The 18485-nt window shown below is 49.0% G+C and overlaps 1 protein-coding gene across 1 annotated transcript in view; it reads left to right on the forward strand.

The window, feature by feature from the left end:
* Window positions 1-18485, forward strand: part of Hsdl2 (Hydroxysteroid dehydrogenase like 2) — a 59893-nt gene that overhangs the window by 27443 nt on the left and 13965 nt on the right. The window contains exons 4-5 of the mRNA XM_077692937.1: window positions 1022-1125; window positions 8167-8268. Of these exons, the coding sequence (XP_077549063.1) occupies window positions 1022-1125; window positions 8167-8268 (206 nt within the window). The remainder of the gene's footprint in view (window positions 1-1021; window positions 1126-8166; window positions 8269-18485) is intronic.

An 18485-nucleotide genomic window follows, 5' to 3' on the forward strand; every position in this document is an offset into this window, starting at 1 on the left:
GCAAAAGGGACGTTTTCAAAAGGGACAGTTACGAGAATACCGCCCCAGGTGCATGTCTGCCATGGTCGATCGTGAGCCCTCAGAGTGCATTAGTGCACCGGGTGCCCAACTGGTTCGACTCATTGCAAGAACTGCATCTTGCAGGTGTTTTGGTGGGGCACTTCTTTTTTTTTTAAGTGCTGCGCCATAATTTTGTGCATCTTGAGTTTAACAAAAGAAGTGCCCATTTGTGTTTCCGAACTTCGAAAAAGGCCACAAAAATACTCGGTTTTGTAATAGTGCTATTTGATTCGAAATCGAATCAAATATTGTGTTATTTGCTGCGATGTCCAGAATATTGAACATTTGCACATTCATGCTTATTTCCTCTTGGCAGTGTAGTGACAGACACGCATTGGGCAGACACGGTTCTCAAACTACCTGCTGCTTTGGGGGAGTGTGACCAACCTGGGTGGCTTTGAAAACCTGGAAGCGAGTGCGAGACCATCACTGGTAGCGTTTGTGTCCACTCAAATTCTAGTCGAAGCGTTTTGCCCCCGATCGTGACTCCGTTGAGACGGCAGAAAAGCTGGCAGCGGAGCTTTGTCTCTCAGGCTCCCTGTGGGCCCAAGCAGTTTTCATGGCTCAGTGCTCACGTGGGTCAGCCCCCTGTGCAAGCTAACCAAGGGGGAGGCGTGACATTCCTTTTGCCGCGATTGTGAGAGAAGTGGCGTGCAGTCCCCCCCCCGCATCCTTCTGGAGTCCTGTGCATTGGGCACATCTGGTGCGGTGTGTGTGCATCCTGAATTCCTCTTGGAGTAATGCGCCTTTTGATATTGTGACGGGGCGATCCCTGTGAGAGCAGCCCCTGTGTGTTGTGCCGCTGGTGAAAGTGGACGGGAACGACGGTGGTCGGCCTTGGGCTCGCGCTGCTGCTCGCCCCAACGCTTCCCAGCTTATTCTGGCTTGGCGGTGTCCTTGCCATGTGGCGATCCACCTCCCCCTGAGCTGTTCTCCCCCCGCCCCCTCTGGCTGTGTGCAGCTCCAAGCACTGCATCCCGCACCTGCGCAAGTCGAGCAACCCGCACATCCTCATGCTGAGCCCGCCCCTGCTCATGAAGCCCATCTGGTTCCAGAACCACCTCGGTGAGAGCCCCGCCCCTGGTGGCAGCTGCATGCTGGGGGGGGGGGGGGCACCTGGCACTGCAGTGGGGGGTCGTCACGTTCCTCCCCTGCTTTACTTGGGCAGCCATGTGGCTTCTTTTCGCTCCTAAAGCCAAAGCCAGCAAAAAAGGGGAACATTTTTTTTTCTCTTGTTCCCCTTGCATCGAGATTTTAAGTGATTCCTGACAAATAAATCTCTCGACACTCCGCTATTCTGCTGGTAAAATGTGCTTAAAAAACAATCTTCCATAAATACTGTTGCTTTTTTAGATCTATCAGGTCCTTGCATTAGATCCATGACATTGAGCCTTGCAATGTGCTGTTGTGCGTGAAGCTTTGGGTACTGGTTGACCATGCTAGAGCTGAAAGCAAGCATAGCGTTAGGCCTAACTTTCCAGCGAGGGTTCAGTCGACTCTCTGGCAGGTGTTGTGGTGGCAGCGGAATTGTCAAACTAGCTTAAAGGGCTGGTGAAGAGCTTTTCAAGAAAATTTTGTTGGGGGCATTACTTTATGGTTTTCTTGACGCTGAATTCGAAAAACATGTTTATTTTATGTGTAAATACATCCAAACCATCTTTTTTCGTCAACATAAACGACGCCTGCCCGGCGGCGCAGTCAGAGCGCTGGCTGCCTTTCAGGATTGGCCGGCTGCAGATGACGTCATATTCGGAAGTGCCGGCGCTGCCGTGACCGCTCGGCCGAAGATCTCATCGATCTCATTCTGTTCCCGTTCAGATATGGGCCAGAAGGACCTCTGGTGAATGGAGGGTTCACACAATCTTTCCTTAGAATATGAGAGCCTGAGGGAAGTATAAGCGCAACAAGTTCGCTCGCGGCGAGCTTGAGAAAGAGGTTCTCCCCCGACGACTCATGGCCGACGTATGCTTCTCGGGTGCAGGGAAGTTGTGCAGATATTGGTTCGCCGCTTTTACCACCAGCGCTAGTCACAACTCCTGGCACATTTTTTCGACACACCATCATCCCCTTCTTCGCATGTGCGACTGTTTTTGCATTCGGGCAGGCGGTACAACAAGCTGTGTGCAGCGGCCTGCGATGCGTACAAGCAGCAGCTAGCGAGCGGCTGGTCGCTGCGTCGCGTGGAGGTGCTGGGGCAGGGTCGCTGCGCGGCCGGTCAGCGGAACGTGTCAGTGCTGCACAAACACAGTTTTAGAATAGGAGAACCGAACTGTTGTGGTCACCCGAAAGGTAGCGGAACCAAAACGCAGCACACTTGTCGCCGACGAACTTTAGAAAAACACCTTCCCGAACAGCTCCAGCCAGCTTCGGTTGCACGGATCGCCTCGGAGGTTGGGAACTTTATGCTTAGCACCGAGACCGATATTTGGTCACTGCTACCTCTACAATCGCGAATGACTATCCTTAAAACAGTTTTTCACCGCACTATCATCCCATTTCTCACATGCAAACCTTATTTTCACGTTGATAGTCATTCTAGCCATCGGTGCTATGTTCATTCTTGCGCGCAGGTAACGCCATCCGTCGGCGTCTCGCCGCATCTCGTGCTCGGGCAGGTTGCTGCCGACCACGCGCTGCGCGACCGGTCGGCGCTCCGCATCGCGATACAAATTCGATCACCTCTTTCAAAATCACCTTGGATGACAATCTCTAGCACAATTTTTCACCACACTATTCATCCACTCTCTCGCACGTTCACTTGCTTTTGGCGACGGCCTTGATTCTGGCCGGCAGTGAAGAGCGGTCGCTGCCGCGGCATGCGTGGTGCGTGCGAGCCGTTTCGTGCGCCGTACGTGAATGCACGACCGGCGAGTGTGCGGAGCGCTTCCGCGCGCAGAAAACGCTTCATGTTTCAGCTTGCTTGATTTCTTCCTAAAATCTAGCTACTCAGCTCAGTTTCCGTCACAGCCAACAACGTCGATCGGCAAAACGAGCAAGAAGTTCGCGAAGCCCTGAGCGCTGCGGTCCCACGAATTTTTTAATCCCCTTATAATAATGGGTCAGGAACTAGGGGTACCTGCATATTTGTTCGAGCCAGTCTCTTCGCGTATGAAGCACAGAGCACCCGACGACACGGCCGGCCCTGCGACTACTCGTGAAGGCAATGTAGTAGCCACGGGCGCTCGGGTAGGAAATCTCTGGTATCTAGGAGTCGCTTTAGGGAAGCACACAGTAGCATTACGGTTGAAAATCGACGCGGTAGCAACTCTACACAATTGAGATTAATAAAGGGCACATTGCACGTCTGCTTAATTCGGAACTTCGCTCAGAAAACTGGGACACAGCGAAGCGGCGGCGCACACCGCTGGCCGTCTTCCGAATATGACGCTACTTCCAGTCGCTGCCTCTCGGTTTCTCGCTCTTCCGGCGGCACAGCCGCGAGCGGTGGGCGGGGCATCGGGTCAACTTTATCGACGAATATCTCAGTCCCCAAGCGAGATATGACGATAATTTTTTTGCAGTCATAAACTATCCAACATACTAATTGTAAAAAACAAACATTTACCCACTTTCAAAACCACTTCACCAGCCCTTTAAGTACTTGGTCTAAAACACACAGCACACGGGGCAGGCACAAACTCCCAGCTCTTTAGAGGGGGACGTACGTGGTCTCCGGCTTAGCAGCAGGCGTGCCGGACAGGAATGGCTTGGGCAATAAGTTCGCCTAGTCATTTGCAAAAAGCAGAAGTTTGCGAATATCAAACTTGGCACTGTCGATTGAATCTGATATTTTCAAATAATGGTAAAAACTGACTGGACGTAGCATTCAATGTGTTTGATTACAGTCAAACCCCGTGATAACGAAATCCCGCGTGTACGAAATTCCTGCAGCAACGAAATATTTTCGGATTCCCAGCGAACGTCCATCGAGGCCCGTGTATTTCATATCTCGAGGCAACGAAATGTTTTCGGAAAGCGATCCCGCCTTAGCAAAATTTGTTGCAAGTCTGGTCGCCATGTTACCTACCCACTTGAGGCTAGCGGTGTCCAAGAAGGGCTGAAATGCATTTTTTTTCAGATTCAAAGTGTAAATTTCTGCCGCAGCGCGCCTGCATGGCCGCCACCATATTTGTTTACATACAGCTGAACCTCGTTATAAGAGACACTGATGTAAGAGACAAATGGGTATAAGAGACACTATTCACCCACATGGTTGGCTGCCCTATCTTTCCCATTAAATCGACCTCTTTTATAACAGACATTGGATGTAGAAGATTGGTTATAAGGGACAAGTCATCCTTGAAGTTTAATCAATAATCTCGCTTGTAACAGACATTTTAACTTCAGATGCAGTGCCACCAGTCACTAATTGCAATTGCTTCCATTGTGGAAATACAGGTGGACAACAGACAGCTGCAGTCGCTATTTATTATAACTTCAGCAAACACAAAGTGGTTCAGTCAGCTATGAAATGACAATGAGAAGCCCTGCCAATGGAAATGCAACTGACAGAAGTGGTTGAAGCTTACTGCCATTCATTGGATGGAGCGCAATCACACATGCGGGCTCTCCCACTCGCGTAGCTCCCAATCAAGAAGCACTGCAGACGTTGAGTCCTGCAAGCGTAATGAATAGCCTGAGCAGACAGCGGAAGAAGCTGTGCGCTCTGGCTATTAATCAGGCTTGTGAACTCAACATCTACGATTCATCTCCCACAAACAAGGAAAGGAAAAAAAGCTTGTAGAATCGGTTGTAAAAAACAGTGTAAATACAGTCATGAAGCAAACAAAGTTTCATAAATTCTGGGACCAAACAATAATTAGAATGAATCTTTTGAAACATGCTGTGGCATTCTTTTGAGCTTATTTTAGTCATACGGTGCCCACATTGAACTAGGGTCTGATTAGTAAGTGAAAACATGGTACCCTGCTTATAAGAGACATCTCATATAAGAGACAGAAACTTCTCCCCGGTACGTGTCTCTTATAAAGGGGTTCAACTGTATTAGACTGTGCACCAGGTGGCCGTGGAGGCGGCCTCACAGCAACACCACCAGGAGGCGACACATGGTGGCTCATGGCACGGCTTTGGCTTGGGCTACGCTTGCGGCTAACGCTGAACAGCACGTGTGCGATCATTGCGTGTGTGGCAATTGGCATGTTTGCCCTCAATCAAAAACGGAAGTTTTTATTACTGCAAGGTGAGGCAGCCATCATTGCCCATTTCAGTGGCCCAGGGGGAGGAAGGTAGGATTGCGCCGAGAAGTTTTGAATCACCTGCAGCTCGCTCTAGCATTTTGAAAAGAAGGGCGCCACTCTTTATTGGTACACGTGCGCAGAACAAAACCGGGATGGCTGTGGCTTCTCTGGACGTCAACAAAGCGGTGCTCACTTAGTCGCTTGGACAGCATTGGAACACCGATGTGCCACTTTCCGGCAAAGTTCGTCAATAGAAGTAGGTGGACCATGCTGGTCGGTCATATTCAGCGCCGAGGACCAAGGAGATAAACGTGCAGAGAAGGCGAACCCGTGGGTTGTTTTGAATGCATTTGACCCGATTCGGTCGTTCTTTGGCGCACACGGCTAGCAATGAAGCACTTCCTGTAGTGTGAGAGCTGGGCTGGGAAGTTACTGCAAGTTAAGGCTCGCAGAGTGATATAACCGACCTTTGGTAAATAAATCTTTGGTTGGCGGCGATTTCCTCGTCGTTTGTGTGTCATTGTCGTGGCAAAGAAATTCCCACACAAAAGGGAATTTTTTGGCTTTCACCGGCGGTTTCTTTATTGCGGGGTTCGACTGTATTCGAAGCCTTGAGCACTTAACCTGGGCTGTGGATTGAATTGAACAGCAAACACAAACACTGTTCGCGAAGGAGTATTCGAGGTTTCAAATATTCGCCCACCTCTAATAGTGAAAAAGCAGTTCCCATTTTTATTATCCCTTTTGCTTCCACTCTCGGGACAACTCGTGGAAGAAGAAAAAAAAAAAGGTACATTGCTGGTATGTTGCGTCATCTGTGGAGAGGTCGTATGAACACAAAGAACTTGTAGGGCAAGTTTTACGCAAGTGATGGAGCACAGTTTTCGACACCCGCCACGCTTTGTCTTTCCCTCATCAGCGCAACCAAGGCAACCGAGAGCACTGCATGGGCTCGGGCTGCATGAAATCCTGGGCCACCAGAAGCATTTTTTCGGTCGGCCTGGTTACGGCCGGGGCTGAATGCCACAAGCCCGGGCCGGGCTCGGGCTTGAATTCATGGGCCTGCTGCCCGTAATTATTTATTACGCAAAGTGTAGAAAACAGCGTCACAAGAAAAGTTTTCGGTTTATTTTCATGTGCTTCTTGATGCTATAGTTGTGTGCATTGCTTCAAAAACGGGTTTTGCTAGGTCTAATAGTCACCGTAGTATAATTTTAATGGCATTTCATGTACTGCAACAAGATTTTGTATTTTGGGGTATGACATACCAAAGATACGATTACAATGAATGCCCTATCGGGGCAGGAATTAATTCAGACAACCTGGACCTCTGCAGCTACGTCTGTGTACACGTGTGTTTTACATGTGGCACTCACCGAAACGCAGCTGCTGGGCCGGGAATCGAACTCGCGTGCTAGAGAAGCAGCACTGCTGAGAAAGTAACGCAGGCAAAACGTTTTAATGCGCGTACATACTTGGAGAAATGAAGCGCGGCTCCAAAAATTTGACCATACCAACTTGTGGCCAAGACGACCGCGTGGTGTTTCGAAGAATTTGGTCACCAATAGTGGTGGTGTCTCTGGTGTGAGAGTACATGCTATTATTACCCCAATGTGACGTGAGCTGCAGACAGTGAAAGCTTACCTGCATGCACTTTTAAACCCTTATTTTTTGCGTTTCATGAAAGTTGCTTGTACAGATTAGATGCTCCATCTGATTGCCCGGTATGAACACACTCCACCAAATGTAATAAACAAATTACGTTCAGTGTCTTAGCGTGGGCCTGGTGACGCACGCATGGGTCCTCCCTAGGCTTAGAAATAAAAGACCGAGCCTGGGCCGGGCCTGGTCTTCATACCACGGGCCCGGGACAGGTCCAGGCCAAGCAAACTTATGTACGCCCGTGACTGGGCCGGCCTCGGCCCCGGCGTTGCAGGGCTGGGATCGGGGTCGGGCTTCGTGAAGTGGGCTCGGGCCGGGACCAGGCCTTAAAGTCAGTCCCGTGCAGGGCTCCAAGGCAAGCTGCCATTGTGTAAAGCTGTATTGTAAAAAAAAAAATATCACTCTGGCAAGTTGTCTAAACTACTGGACTTCCCAATTAGCAATTAAGTACTTGGTTAATTAGTTAGTGTGTGTGTAGTGAAGCGTTAAGTTGCGTGTTTGTTCATTGGATTAGATACACCTGCATAAAAATCTGTGGGTGTCCCGCAGAGCATGCTAGTGTGCATTAGTAGCATTATAAGTTTCACAAAAGTCATACAAAAAAAATGGCAGTGAGTGAAAAATCGGTCAGAAAAAACGTGGCAGTGAAACGGTTAAAGAAAGCAGGGTAGCATATTCAAAGCCTTGTCTCTGTATGCAGAAAGGTTCATTCATTTCTGAAGCTTCATCGATTGAGTGCGTGCATGCGTGTGTGCGCATGTGCGTGTTGGCACGCACTTTCTGTGCAAAAATGGCGCTTACTTTTCAGAAGTTATTGGGGGGAATTTATGGCTGCAGACCTGTTGTGTTTCGAAAGCCTGCAAATTATTTGAACTACATAGCTGGGCAGCTGTCCTGGTGCTGCTGTCATGCGCTTGTCTGTTGGGGCTAGTGTCAGGACTTCTTCTTCCCCAATAATGTGCCTCAGCAGCGCTGTGCTTAGACCTGTTCCTTCTCGCGATTATTCGACGTGTGATTGGTACCCTTGATTGTGTTGGATATGTCTCCACCTCTGAGTGGGATGTTGACGTGTCTTGGCACCTGCTGGCATCTTGACCTCTTGCGCCAAATTAGCGTCCGCGCAGTGTGCGAGGCCGGTTCCGTGGCTGCACGTGTGTGCCATTGGGGGACCGTAGGGTTGTTGCCGGGAGGGACCTTTGTCGAGAGGTCTGTGGAGTTTGTTGACCGAGCGACGCATGCCGTGCAGCGTACACCATCTCCAAGTACGGCATGTCCATGTGCGTCCTGGGCCTTGCGGAGGAGCTGCGACCGGACGGAATCGCGGTCAACGCGGTGTGGCCCAAGACGGGTGAGCCCCACTCCTTGCATCGCGAGAGCCGGGCCTCTTCAACTGGCCACCCTATCCTCCACGGAGTTTTGCACTAGTGCGTGCTACGGCAAAACCTCAATGGAGTGAAGTCGGTTAACTATTTCGTTACCGCGGGAAATTGACCAATTTTGAAGGGTCTAACAAAACATTTTTTTGTGCTATACATATTGGTTAGGCACACATTGCAGTGACATAAAATGCAGATTATTCCACGCGCTTTCCAACGACACCAGTTTTAATAATGTTTTCCTAAATAATGATTCGAAAAAAATTATCAAATTAGAAATTTTTGTACACGCGTCGAAGAAAATAAGGAAAAAGTAAGTTGTGTATAATAAACCACCAGGAGTAGAAAAAATTTAAAATATGCATTTTGTAGGTAGACATTTCAAAAACCCGTCCTAGAAAAAAAAGTTGAGTTGCGCGGTACAATTTGTCAGATATAAAAGAAAATGTTAGCCCACGTGGTGCCCATGCCATGTGGTGAAGCCCAACCTCTATTTCAAGTTTTGCTATTTTGGGTAGTTCTCTAAAATAAATCTGGTGGTTTGACATTATTAAAGGCCCAAATTAGCCTCCACGTGATGTAAAAACACCTTGTCAATGATTATGACCGGCACAATATTGAAGGCAAGCAAGCGATGAAAAAAAATCCGCTTGGAGTTGAGAACCAAACTCTTTGGTTGATGCTTGTTGATGTTCTGATGATCACTTATCAATCAGAACTTTGATTTGCGGTTTATTATCATGTTCTGACTCACTATGGTAGCCCTGCTTGCAGGAATAAAGTACGATGCGCTAGAATCATGCCCAGCAAGCTTTCACCAAGCCGCCGTCGGGCTATGAAGCGAGTTCAGCTCTACGAGCCTACTGCATTGCAGCGCCACCTAACAATTTCGAAAAGAAACAAATACAAAGCTGTTGGAGACTTTGTCAGAATAGAAAGTACTACTAAGAAGCCACACTAGACCTCCGGAAATACCCTCGTATGAAACCAAAACTGGCCGGTGAACAGCTGGCAGTGTTCAAGGCCAATTGGAAGCGTTCTCTTTGTCTGAACTGATACCCAACGACTTGGTGTTATCGTTTGACTTTCAGCAAAAGCTCTTATCGCAGAAGCAAGGCGTAGATAAAGTGGAAGCGCGAGCGGCGTGCTTGTTTTGAGGAGCAGTAGCGGGCAACGGAGGTGCCATGGCAAATGAGCTTGTTAGTTGGGTAACTGTGTAGTAGCGCCAAATATGAATTTCGCAATGCGAAAACGAAAACGAAACTGCTGGAAACTGGTTGAAAATGTCAGGCACACTTGCTAGACATACGGGGGACCATCAGAAATAAGCTTTGGGAGAATAAAGCTGCCCTTTGTCCGAACCAGAGATCATTAGTGAATAGCTGGGGCCATTTTCAAGTAATTATCACCTCTCAACGCTGTCGGATTACAAAACTGACCCCATTATTTGGTATCTGACTTGCCAGGAGCCTTTTGATAAAAAAAATATTATGGTAATGCAGCCTAACAACGACCTGCATCCTTTTTTCTCAAGTGCAGCAGCCACGCCCCCTTCCTCAAAAACACACGCACCTCAGCTCGCAAAAAACGCCGCCAGAAATCTCAATGTTGCCGGAGCGGGAAAATTTAAACTGATTCTAAAAGGGCAGTGCCTAGACTAACCACTGGCCGCATTAAATGTACGAGAAATGGCTACAACATGTCAAAATAGGCAATATAAATCATCGATCACCGGTGATCGATTTGAATAGGCGTGGTAACGAAAGAGTTAAGCGTCTGTTGAAACTGAGTTCAAAAGATTGCGTTGAAATTTCGCTACATTTATATTTGCAGAAAGCGTTTGTAGCAAAGGCGAGAAAAGCATGCGCACTGGCGCTGCGCAGATACCAGCGGTGACAACGCAGTGCGGGCAGCTGGAGGGCTGGTTGGGGCTTGGGCCCTCTTCATGCACAGCATGCGTGCACAGGACACGAAGGAGGCATGCGGACACAGCACTGACGAACAACCCAAAGTTTTATTGAGAAGGCTGAACGGCACATACTGGGACAGCAAACAAAATGAGTACACTTGCAGCGTGTAGCCTTCTCTCGTTAAAGGCCGGCCGCGTGTAATCCTGTGATGATATCAGGTTTCGGGGGTTGATCGACGAGATGTGCACACACGAGGTGACAGAGCCACGACACGAAGGTGGTGTTGTGTGGAGCGGGGAAACGGGGATGGGCAACAGGGCACGGGAGTTGAAAGAAATGCAAGAACGAAAGAGGAAGGGAAAAGAAAGCGTGGGCAAGTCCTCCGCTGTCCCACTGTGGTGGTGGCCAGGGAGAAGAAGCACCAGGCTGGTCTAACTAGCGTAGTTCGTTGTAACTTGTCCTGTAGTCTGCCATGGGACGGTGATGTCACTGGTGCCACGTTGACCGGAACGGTAGGGGGCCCAGTGCATGAGCGCAGGTGTCCCGCCAAGCGCAGCTGGAATGGCAGGCACGGTATCCCGGCACGGGTGGCCAGTGCTGTGGCAGATACTGTTGACCAGCACTACGGCACGAGCCTGGATGATGAGGTGGTAGGTGACTACGTCCCGGAGCGGTGGCGCGGGCACTGTCGGTGGGTGTTCTGTGCAAGCGCACCCATATATCTTCCGCTAGCCAAAGAGCCCAGTCGCGTTCCACTTCTCCTCTTGCACGATATTTTTTCTCAAGGCACGTGCACAGATGTGGGAGATTGGCATTTCCTTTTATTGCCGTATTTTCTGCACCTACCGTATTTACTTGCGTAATGAAGGCACTTGCATAATGAACGCTCCCCCAACTTTATTCATCAAAATTAGGTTTCTTTATTTTAGTTTTTCCCCTGCATAACAAACACGCCCCCAACATTTCAACCCTGCAGTCCCACGAAAAACCGTACTGTAGCTTTGCCACTTCACTCGCTCCCGCTGATGGTGATAGCGCATGCAACCTAGAGCCACCTCTCGGAGTGAAAAAGAACAACCACTCTGGCACGGCGTCATGGGACAGCCAATCACGACGACGCTCATTCTGCTCACTCTGCTGAGTGTCTTGCCCTGCTTTTTTTCGTGATAGTATTGTTACTTACTTGCTTTTCTACCCGTCTTGCATCTTTCAGTCGGTAATGGGCCGAAGTGTCAGTTACACGGCCAGTTTTAAGTTAAAGGCTGTGTGGTACGCAGTTGAGCATGAAAACCGTGCTGCCGGTAGACATTTATGAATTGACGAAGTGAAGCCTTGGCAAACGAAGACGAGTGGAGTTCAATAAAAACGGCGTTTGTTGCCTAAGTGTGTACGCGTATATTTATTGCGAAAGGTTTGTTATCTAATGCATTATTTTTTTTTTCCTTGCGGCCTTCTTTCGTCATTCTGAAGATGTTTCCGGTAAATTACCCGGCATAATAAACGCACCCCCAACTTTGCTTCTGCTTTACGCGAAAAAAAAGTGCGTTCATTACGCGAGTAGATACGGTACTTCCTGAACTCCTTCTTCCCCGTGCTCATTGCAGATACCCTACGGTCACGCAGTCGCACACAACAAGAAGACTACTAACCGCGCAGGGGCAGCTAGTGTTCTCGTGACACCTAAACAACCAGTTTGAATAGGCTCAAATGTGAATTCAAGGTGTAATAAAAAGGTCTAGATTGCAACACAAAGCAGCACCAGTAATTTGTAGCCTGCAAGGAGGAAGCTAATGCTCGTTGCCCTCGCCATGCTGGAAAAAATACGGTGGGCAGTCGGGGAAATGCACGAATGACGGGTTTCGAGAGCACCACAGCAATGTTGAGAAGCTTGTTGCAAGGCAGGGCACTGTGCCCGTCATTGCAAGCGGCGCAGGGGTTCGCTGTTTTCAACAAAGCTTTCAGTTGTAAGTCAGCGTTGTGTCTGCAGCCCGGTTTGTGCCCTGTTTCTGTGCGCTGTGTGCGAAGAAGGCCCCCTAGCAAGAATGGAACCTTTGGCACAAAGTTACTAGTGTGTTAGAGGAGCTGATAAAGCGGTAACGAAATGTGCTACGATTCTGCATCAGATCTCTGGGTTGTGAGACTTGGCTGCTCTGAAAGCGTTGAAAATGCCACCATAGGCACGCCCCTCCCTGTTGGCACAAGTTGTGAGGCGCGCCCGCACTGCACAGCCTGCTTTAGCGCTCCGTTCCGGGCCCGCGTGCATCATTTTCTGTACTCTGGTAGGTGTTGAAGGGAGACTAACGGGTGGAAGCGAGTTGGCCTGTATCGCTGTATTGCAGTGCTGAGGATCTGAATACGCCATTCTGGCAACTGGCAGTTGTTTAATGAGGCAGAAAACGGCAGAAATGTGAGAGCAGGGGCCGACGCCCCGTGTTTTTATTTCGTTTATTTCGTGCTAGGTTCGTGCTGCGCGAGGGAAGATGATGTGAGATGGCTGTGATTGCAGCAAGAGGGGATAAAAAGGCACCAGTTGGGAGCCGAGAACGCTGTGCTTGATGTTCGAAACGGTGCTTGCTGCTTCAGAAGCGGCCTGGCCGCAGCCCTCCATGGGCGGAGCCGGCTTGATGGTGTCTGAGACGCCGGAGGATGCGGGCGCATCTCGGCGCGTTTCTCACTCTGGGGGGGGGGGGGGGGGGAATCAAGCCAGAGAAACTTTGCTGTAATATACCCGTGTGCCACTTTGCCATGCCGCCGCCATCCCTAGAGTGAGCTTGGTATTCCCTCCTATTTTGTGACGCAATGGCTACGTCACAAAAAATGAAAGGGAAGTGGGCGAGGGAAACACCGGCTTTGTTTACTTATTTCTGAGCAAATAACGCATCGTTGCTCATCGATAAAGAACAGAGTGCTACGAAACGTGTGATCTTTCAGTTTAAACTCAATTTTACTCAGCCCTTAGTGTCCCTTTAAGAATGACAACGGAAGTTGCCCCCACACCTTATCACCACACACTGTGGGTATTTTGATAAGCGCAAGAGAAAAACAGTGCAGAAAGAAAACTGGCATACTTAATGCTCTTGCGACTGTAAACTTTAAAGGGATCGCTGACCGGTTTTTGTCTGCAGCATTGTACTCTGGAGCCCATTCGTGTGATGCATTTCAATTTTACTCTGTTACCCGCCGCGGTGGCTCAGTGGCTAAGGCGTTGCGCTGCTGAGCATGAGGTCGCGGGTTCGATTCCCGGCCGCGGCGGCCGCTTTTCTGATGGAGGCGAAAAGCAAAAACGCCCGTGTGTTCGAGATTTCGGCGCACGTTAAAGATCCCCAGGCGGTCAAAATTAATCCGGAGCCCTCCACTATGGCGCGCCTCATTGCCTGCGTTGCGTCGGCGCGTTAAACCCTACAATCAATCAATCAATTTTACTCCGTTAAGGGGCTCTACAAGTGCGTTCAGAAAACAAGGCTGATCTAGGAGATATGGAAGGTAGTTTTAAGTTTTTGGTCAGAAAGCTCTTGAAGTGTGGCAGCTAACCATACCAATTTTCATAAATATGTGCTAGCATGTTTTTGGTACACTTTGCTGGAATTTTAGCCAGCAAAAGCGTTTTTAGGTCACATGTGTGCCTACTGCTTGTAATGACAAGTTTAGTCACCAGTCGTCGCCACTTTTCGATGTTCATTACTTTTTGTGCCACATGAAAATGATTTCCTTTAGCGTAGTTTAAAACTCTTTGTGTTTGTTGACCATACAGAAGGTTGACTTTCACTTGTGAATGGCTGGGAAATATGGTTGGCAGGCCTTTCAATGTCAAGCTTAGTGCGAAAAGCCCATGATTTCATGCAGTGAGCCAGTCGTCTTTGAAAGGTTCCGTCCACGACATCATGATTTTGTTGCTTTAGTGGAGCACTACATTACATGCACTGTTGCAGTTTTTGACTTGCGCCCACGTGACTGAACTCGGCAACAAATTCAAGTGCACTTCATTACTGAACTGATAAAGTGGTAGCACAGGGTGAAAGAAATCTTCAGCGCATATCCGTGTTCAAACCCGCATTAAAATTCATGGAATTGCACTTGCAAGCCAGGGTGTTGAGTAGCAGGTTCGGTTTGGCAAAGCTTGCTGGCACTACCTCAGCATTGTAGTGTGCGACGTCAGAGCGTCCAAATGGCATCAGCGCCCGTGCAGGTGCCGTATGTCACATCCCCTGCAGTTTACAGTCGATAAAGCTGTTTTTTTTTACGCACTTAGTACACTTCTTATCGGTACCCCCACGCTGGCCCAACCAGTAGTGCATCTTGTGAAACATGGAGCCAAACCCTATTGGAGCTTTTTCGACACTGACGTCACCCTGCTGGGGTGCTGAGTGGGGGAGACCTTGGCCGCAAGGCTCCTCCGTCATGTAAAAGCAAAGCGAGGTTACCAGGGGTAGCAGAGCCAAATGGTAGGCGGGACAAGAGTAGTGACCCCGATGTGGCTGCAACTTGTTCAGTTATGAAGCATTGCTCAGTCTTTAGGCCCTTCTTGGGCGGCGGGATAGGGTTGCTGCAATCGTGGATTGAAGGTGGTAACTGCACACCGGGACAATTTCAAAATGGGTTTGGCAACTTACGAAAGGACAATTCATACATCATGCAAGTGTGCGAATTTTGTAAGTTCGGCTGGAGTAAAGTGTAGACCGCGTATGTCGCGGGAGCCGCAAAAATCTGCACTCTACGTGGTGCCGCACTATAAACAAAACATGCGTGAATCAAAGTGCATTGCAACCTACCTTTCAGTTGTTCCTTGTTTATCACCATTTAAACGAACGCCATTTGGAACCAGAGGCACGGTCTTTGTTTCATCTTTTTTTTTCCACGTCGCACGCTGCTGCACGGTCTTGTAACTGGAAGCGCAGCTTAATTAACTTCATGTTTGCATTCTGAGGGAGCACATCTGCGTTTGTCAGCGTCTCGAGCAGTGGATGTCACAGGGAGAGAAAAGGCCAGGCAGCATGATGGGAACACAGGCTGCAGGGGTGGAACAGCTGCGCCATCCTGCGCCAAACCGACTCTGTTGCGCGCCGTTTTATCAGCGCCGCCCTACGCTGCAGCGCCTGAATTGAGCCGCGAGATACGACCGACATGACGCCCAGCCCCGAAAACTTGGCTGTGACATCTTGTTTTCGGTTTCATCAACACTATGAGCGGCTATGGAACTCGGCTTTGGCTTAGCCGTAAGGCCACAGACTGCATGCCTTCTATTTGAATTTTTGTGTGTTGCATTTGCACAGTAGTGTTTGCCGGTGTCGGCCGCTGCGCCACAATCAATGGAAAATGACCGAAGTTTTTGTGGCTCTTTGCAAACAGATTAGAATAATATCCGCATGAAAGGTTGTTTTTTGTTGGAGGTGAACATCAATATAGTCGCCCATTTTTGGCGATCCCGGCTTTGCTGCCAGCACCTTTCCGTTGCTGCATGTATGGAACGGACGAGTTCTTCGATGCTCTGCCCTCGCTTGTTAATTTGGTGCACATTTGTTTTGAGGCAATTACTGATTTTCGCCTGTGAACTTGAAACTGAAACGAATTTTAAACTTGTAACGAACTCCCTGTGGAATGGGAGGAAGGCTGGTCGCCTTTTGCCTTCCCTTTGTTTTTTGTATTCAGAAAAGAAAAAAAAGTTAGATTCGATTCAATTCAACTGTGGGGTTAGCTTTGTGTAGTGGAAGGTGGCCCAACTTTAATCGTGCCTGCTGACACCCTCTAGTTGCGTAGTCTCTGGCGTAAGTTGTGCGACTCTCGCAGTCCTTTGACGGGCGAAGACAAAGCTATGCTCAGCTTTCCACGCACTGAAACCACTGTTAGATAGAAAACATGCAAGCCAACACCTTGTTTTACGAAATGCCGCCGTGGGTTCGCATAAACCTTGCCGTTTACAAAATACGAAGAGAGGCCTGTTATCTGATTTCTTTCGGCTCTTCCCATGATAAGGGTAGCGTCCTGGGCACGTTGGTACTCCATTGTTAAATAAAATGATTGCGCTAAAAAGGGACACGGACGAAGTGAGGACAGACACGCGGCGCAAACTTCCAACTACTCTTGACCTTTGGACCTTAGACACGGGACACGGACCTTAGGCTTGACCTTCGGACGTTAATAACGCGGCGTGCTCGCTGGGGCCGAAGATAGACAACTCCGCATTTGGCAAACTTCTAGATATAGTACAACAACAGCGTTTCTGGTTCAGAGTAGCTTCTAGTGCATGGTAGAACGCCTGATATAGTAGATAGATCAAATGTAATGCGCAGCAGCGTGTAGGGAGATTAGGGAGGCACCACAGTGCCGTGAAATGGTGTTACGCCTGCTCCAAAGGGCACTTGTGCCTGCTCCCAGGACTGCTCCCAAACCCATGGACCCTGTTCCACCCCTCCAGCTGGCTTTCCCTGCATTCGCGAAGCCAAAGGCGGTTGCTTATCAGCTCAGTGTGCAGTTAGTGGGAACCTCCCGCACTCATGTGGGACCTCGCTATCTTCAGAGGTGCGCCAAGAGCGAGGGCAGCTGTGGTTATCATACGAGCGCAAAGGGGACACGCAAACTAGAGGTTTTTTTTCCTTTGCTGGGAGCACAGGGAGGGCATGCTGCGTCAGACGTCTGATTCAGTCGTCTCTCTTCATTTTTGCGACCCTAAAACGATGCCCCAACTGCACCAGTTGATCAGTGGACTCGACAATAAACCTCCCTCTAAGTGGTACAGTGAAACCCCGTTACAAAAGACACTCAAGGGACCCGGGAATCATGTCTCTTGTAACCAAGGTCTCTTGTACGCAATGTTGCTAACATGGCAAACACAGGAAAACCAACCAAGCCGTCTTCATTCAAATGTCTCTTATAACCAAGTGTCTCTTGTAACAGAGTCTCTTGTAACGAGGTTTTACTGTATTGCACTTCAGGCAACCACGGTTCAAGCGGTATGCTTATGCATTGAGTTCTGTGGGAAGCAAACCTGCATTGTGTGCAGTCCTGCACTGTAAGTGGTTACGTTATATAAATGGTCTACACTGTAAATGCGGTACATGTCCTTGCCTAGCAAAAGCCAAACCTTTTTGTAGGATTTATGGCAGTGTAAAGCCATTGTTGAGTTGTCCTTGTCAACAGGGAGAATGACAATGTGCTCATTTTGTTGAAGTTGTTGAATTGCAGAGTTTTCCTCCATTGACAGGTTTCTGCTTTTCTTGTCCAGGCAATTTGAGCTGGATTTTACCTCTTGCATTTGGGTTGACCTTCTGGACTGCTTTTTTTGAGAACAGCGACAAACTTTTTCAAGTCGCAGCTGTGCCTACAGCAGAGGAGTCTTCTTGGTGGGCGAGTGGCCGGGAAATTTGCGAGAGGTAGACATTTTGAGAACAGAAAAGGGGGGAGCAAGAAGTTTAGGTTTTTCCAATTTTCATCCCTAAAAAGAGCACCTCTGGTCAAATACTGGGCATTGTGGTGTCGGGGAATGGTGAGGAGTGGAAGCGCTTAAACAAAATAAGGAAGCAATGAGCGCAAGCATTGACTCTGAGATTTGCGCGCAGCCGGCAATGTGAGGCTTCTGAATCAGACTCCCTTTCACGTAACCAGGTGGCGAGAGGTGCGGCCGTTTTCAGTGGCGCAGGCACGCATTTGAAACGGGTCAGTCGAGGAAGTCAAGGGTTTGACGGGCGCCCATGGGGTCGGGAGGGAGAAATAGGGCACCGACCAAGTAGTGAAAATGGAAAACTTAAAAGACGTTTCGGCTCCCGCGCGGGAGCCTTGTTCACAATGAATTTATTGCAGACAAAAATGGGCCTTAAGTAGGCTTTAAAATGTGACGTAGGCAGAGTGCCTACATTGGGTGCAAGGTTCTGCTGTTGCGATTCAGGGTGTTAGGCGTTGTCTGCCTTATTAGAGATTCTAAATTTAAAATCTTGCACCCAAAGTCTTCTCCGCAGTGATGGTGCGTGCCTTTTTCCAGTCTCGTGGCTTATCAGCTCTGCATGTTCGGCGAGGGCATTCGATGCCACTTTTTTGTTTTCACATCGTAACAGTGCTGTTTTTGGGCGTTTTGCTGTTTTAGGCACCGGAAGAGGTGGCGAACGACATGAAGAGAATTCGTCAGGATGTCTCATGCTGCAGCTACCCTGACACTTTTGTTTTATCCATGGAAAGAAAGATGGCTCGGCAGACTACGCCCAGTGCGGGTAAAAAGAAATGGGCAGCCATTCCTTACGTCCCTCTGGCTCGTGTTCTGTGCAGCTATGATGGGCATCAAAGAAGCTGTG

Source organism: Haemaphysalis longicornis, unplaced genomic scaffold (assembly GCF_048455015.1).
Source record: "Haemaphysalis longicornis isolate Haplotype H1 unplaced genomic scaffold, Haemaphysalis longicornis Haplotype H1 scaffold_12, whole genome shotgun sequence".
NCBI lineage: Eukaryota > Metazoa > Arthropoda > Arachnida > Ixodida > Ixodidae > Haemaphysalis > Haemaphysalis longicornis.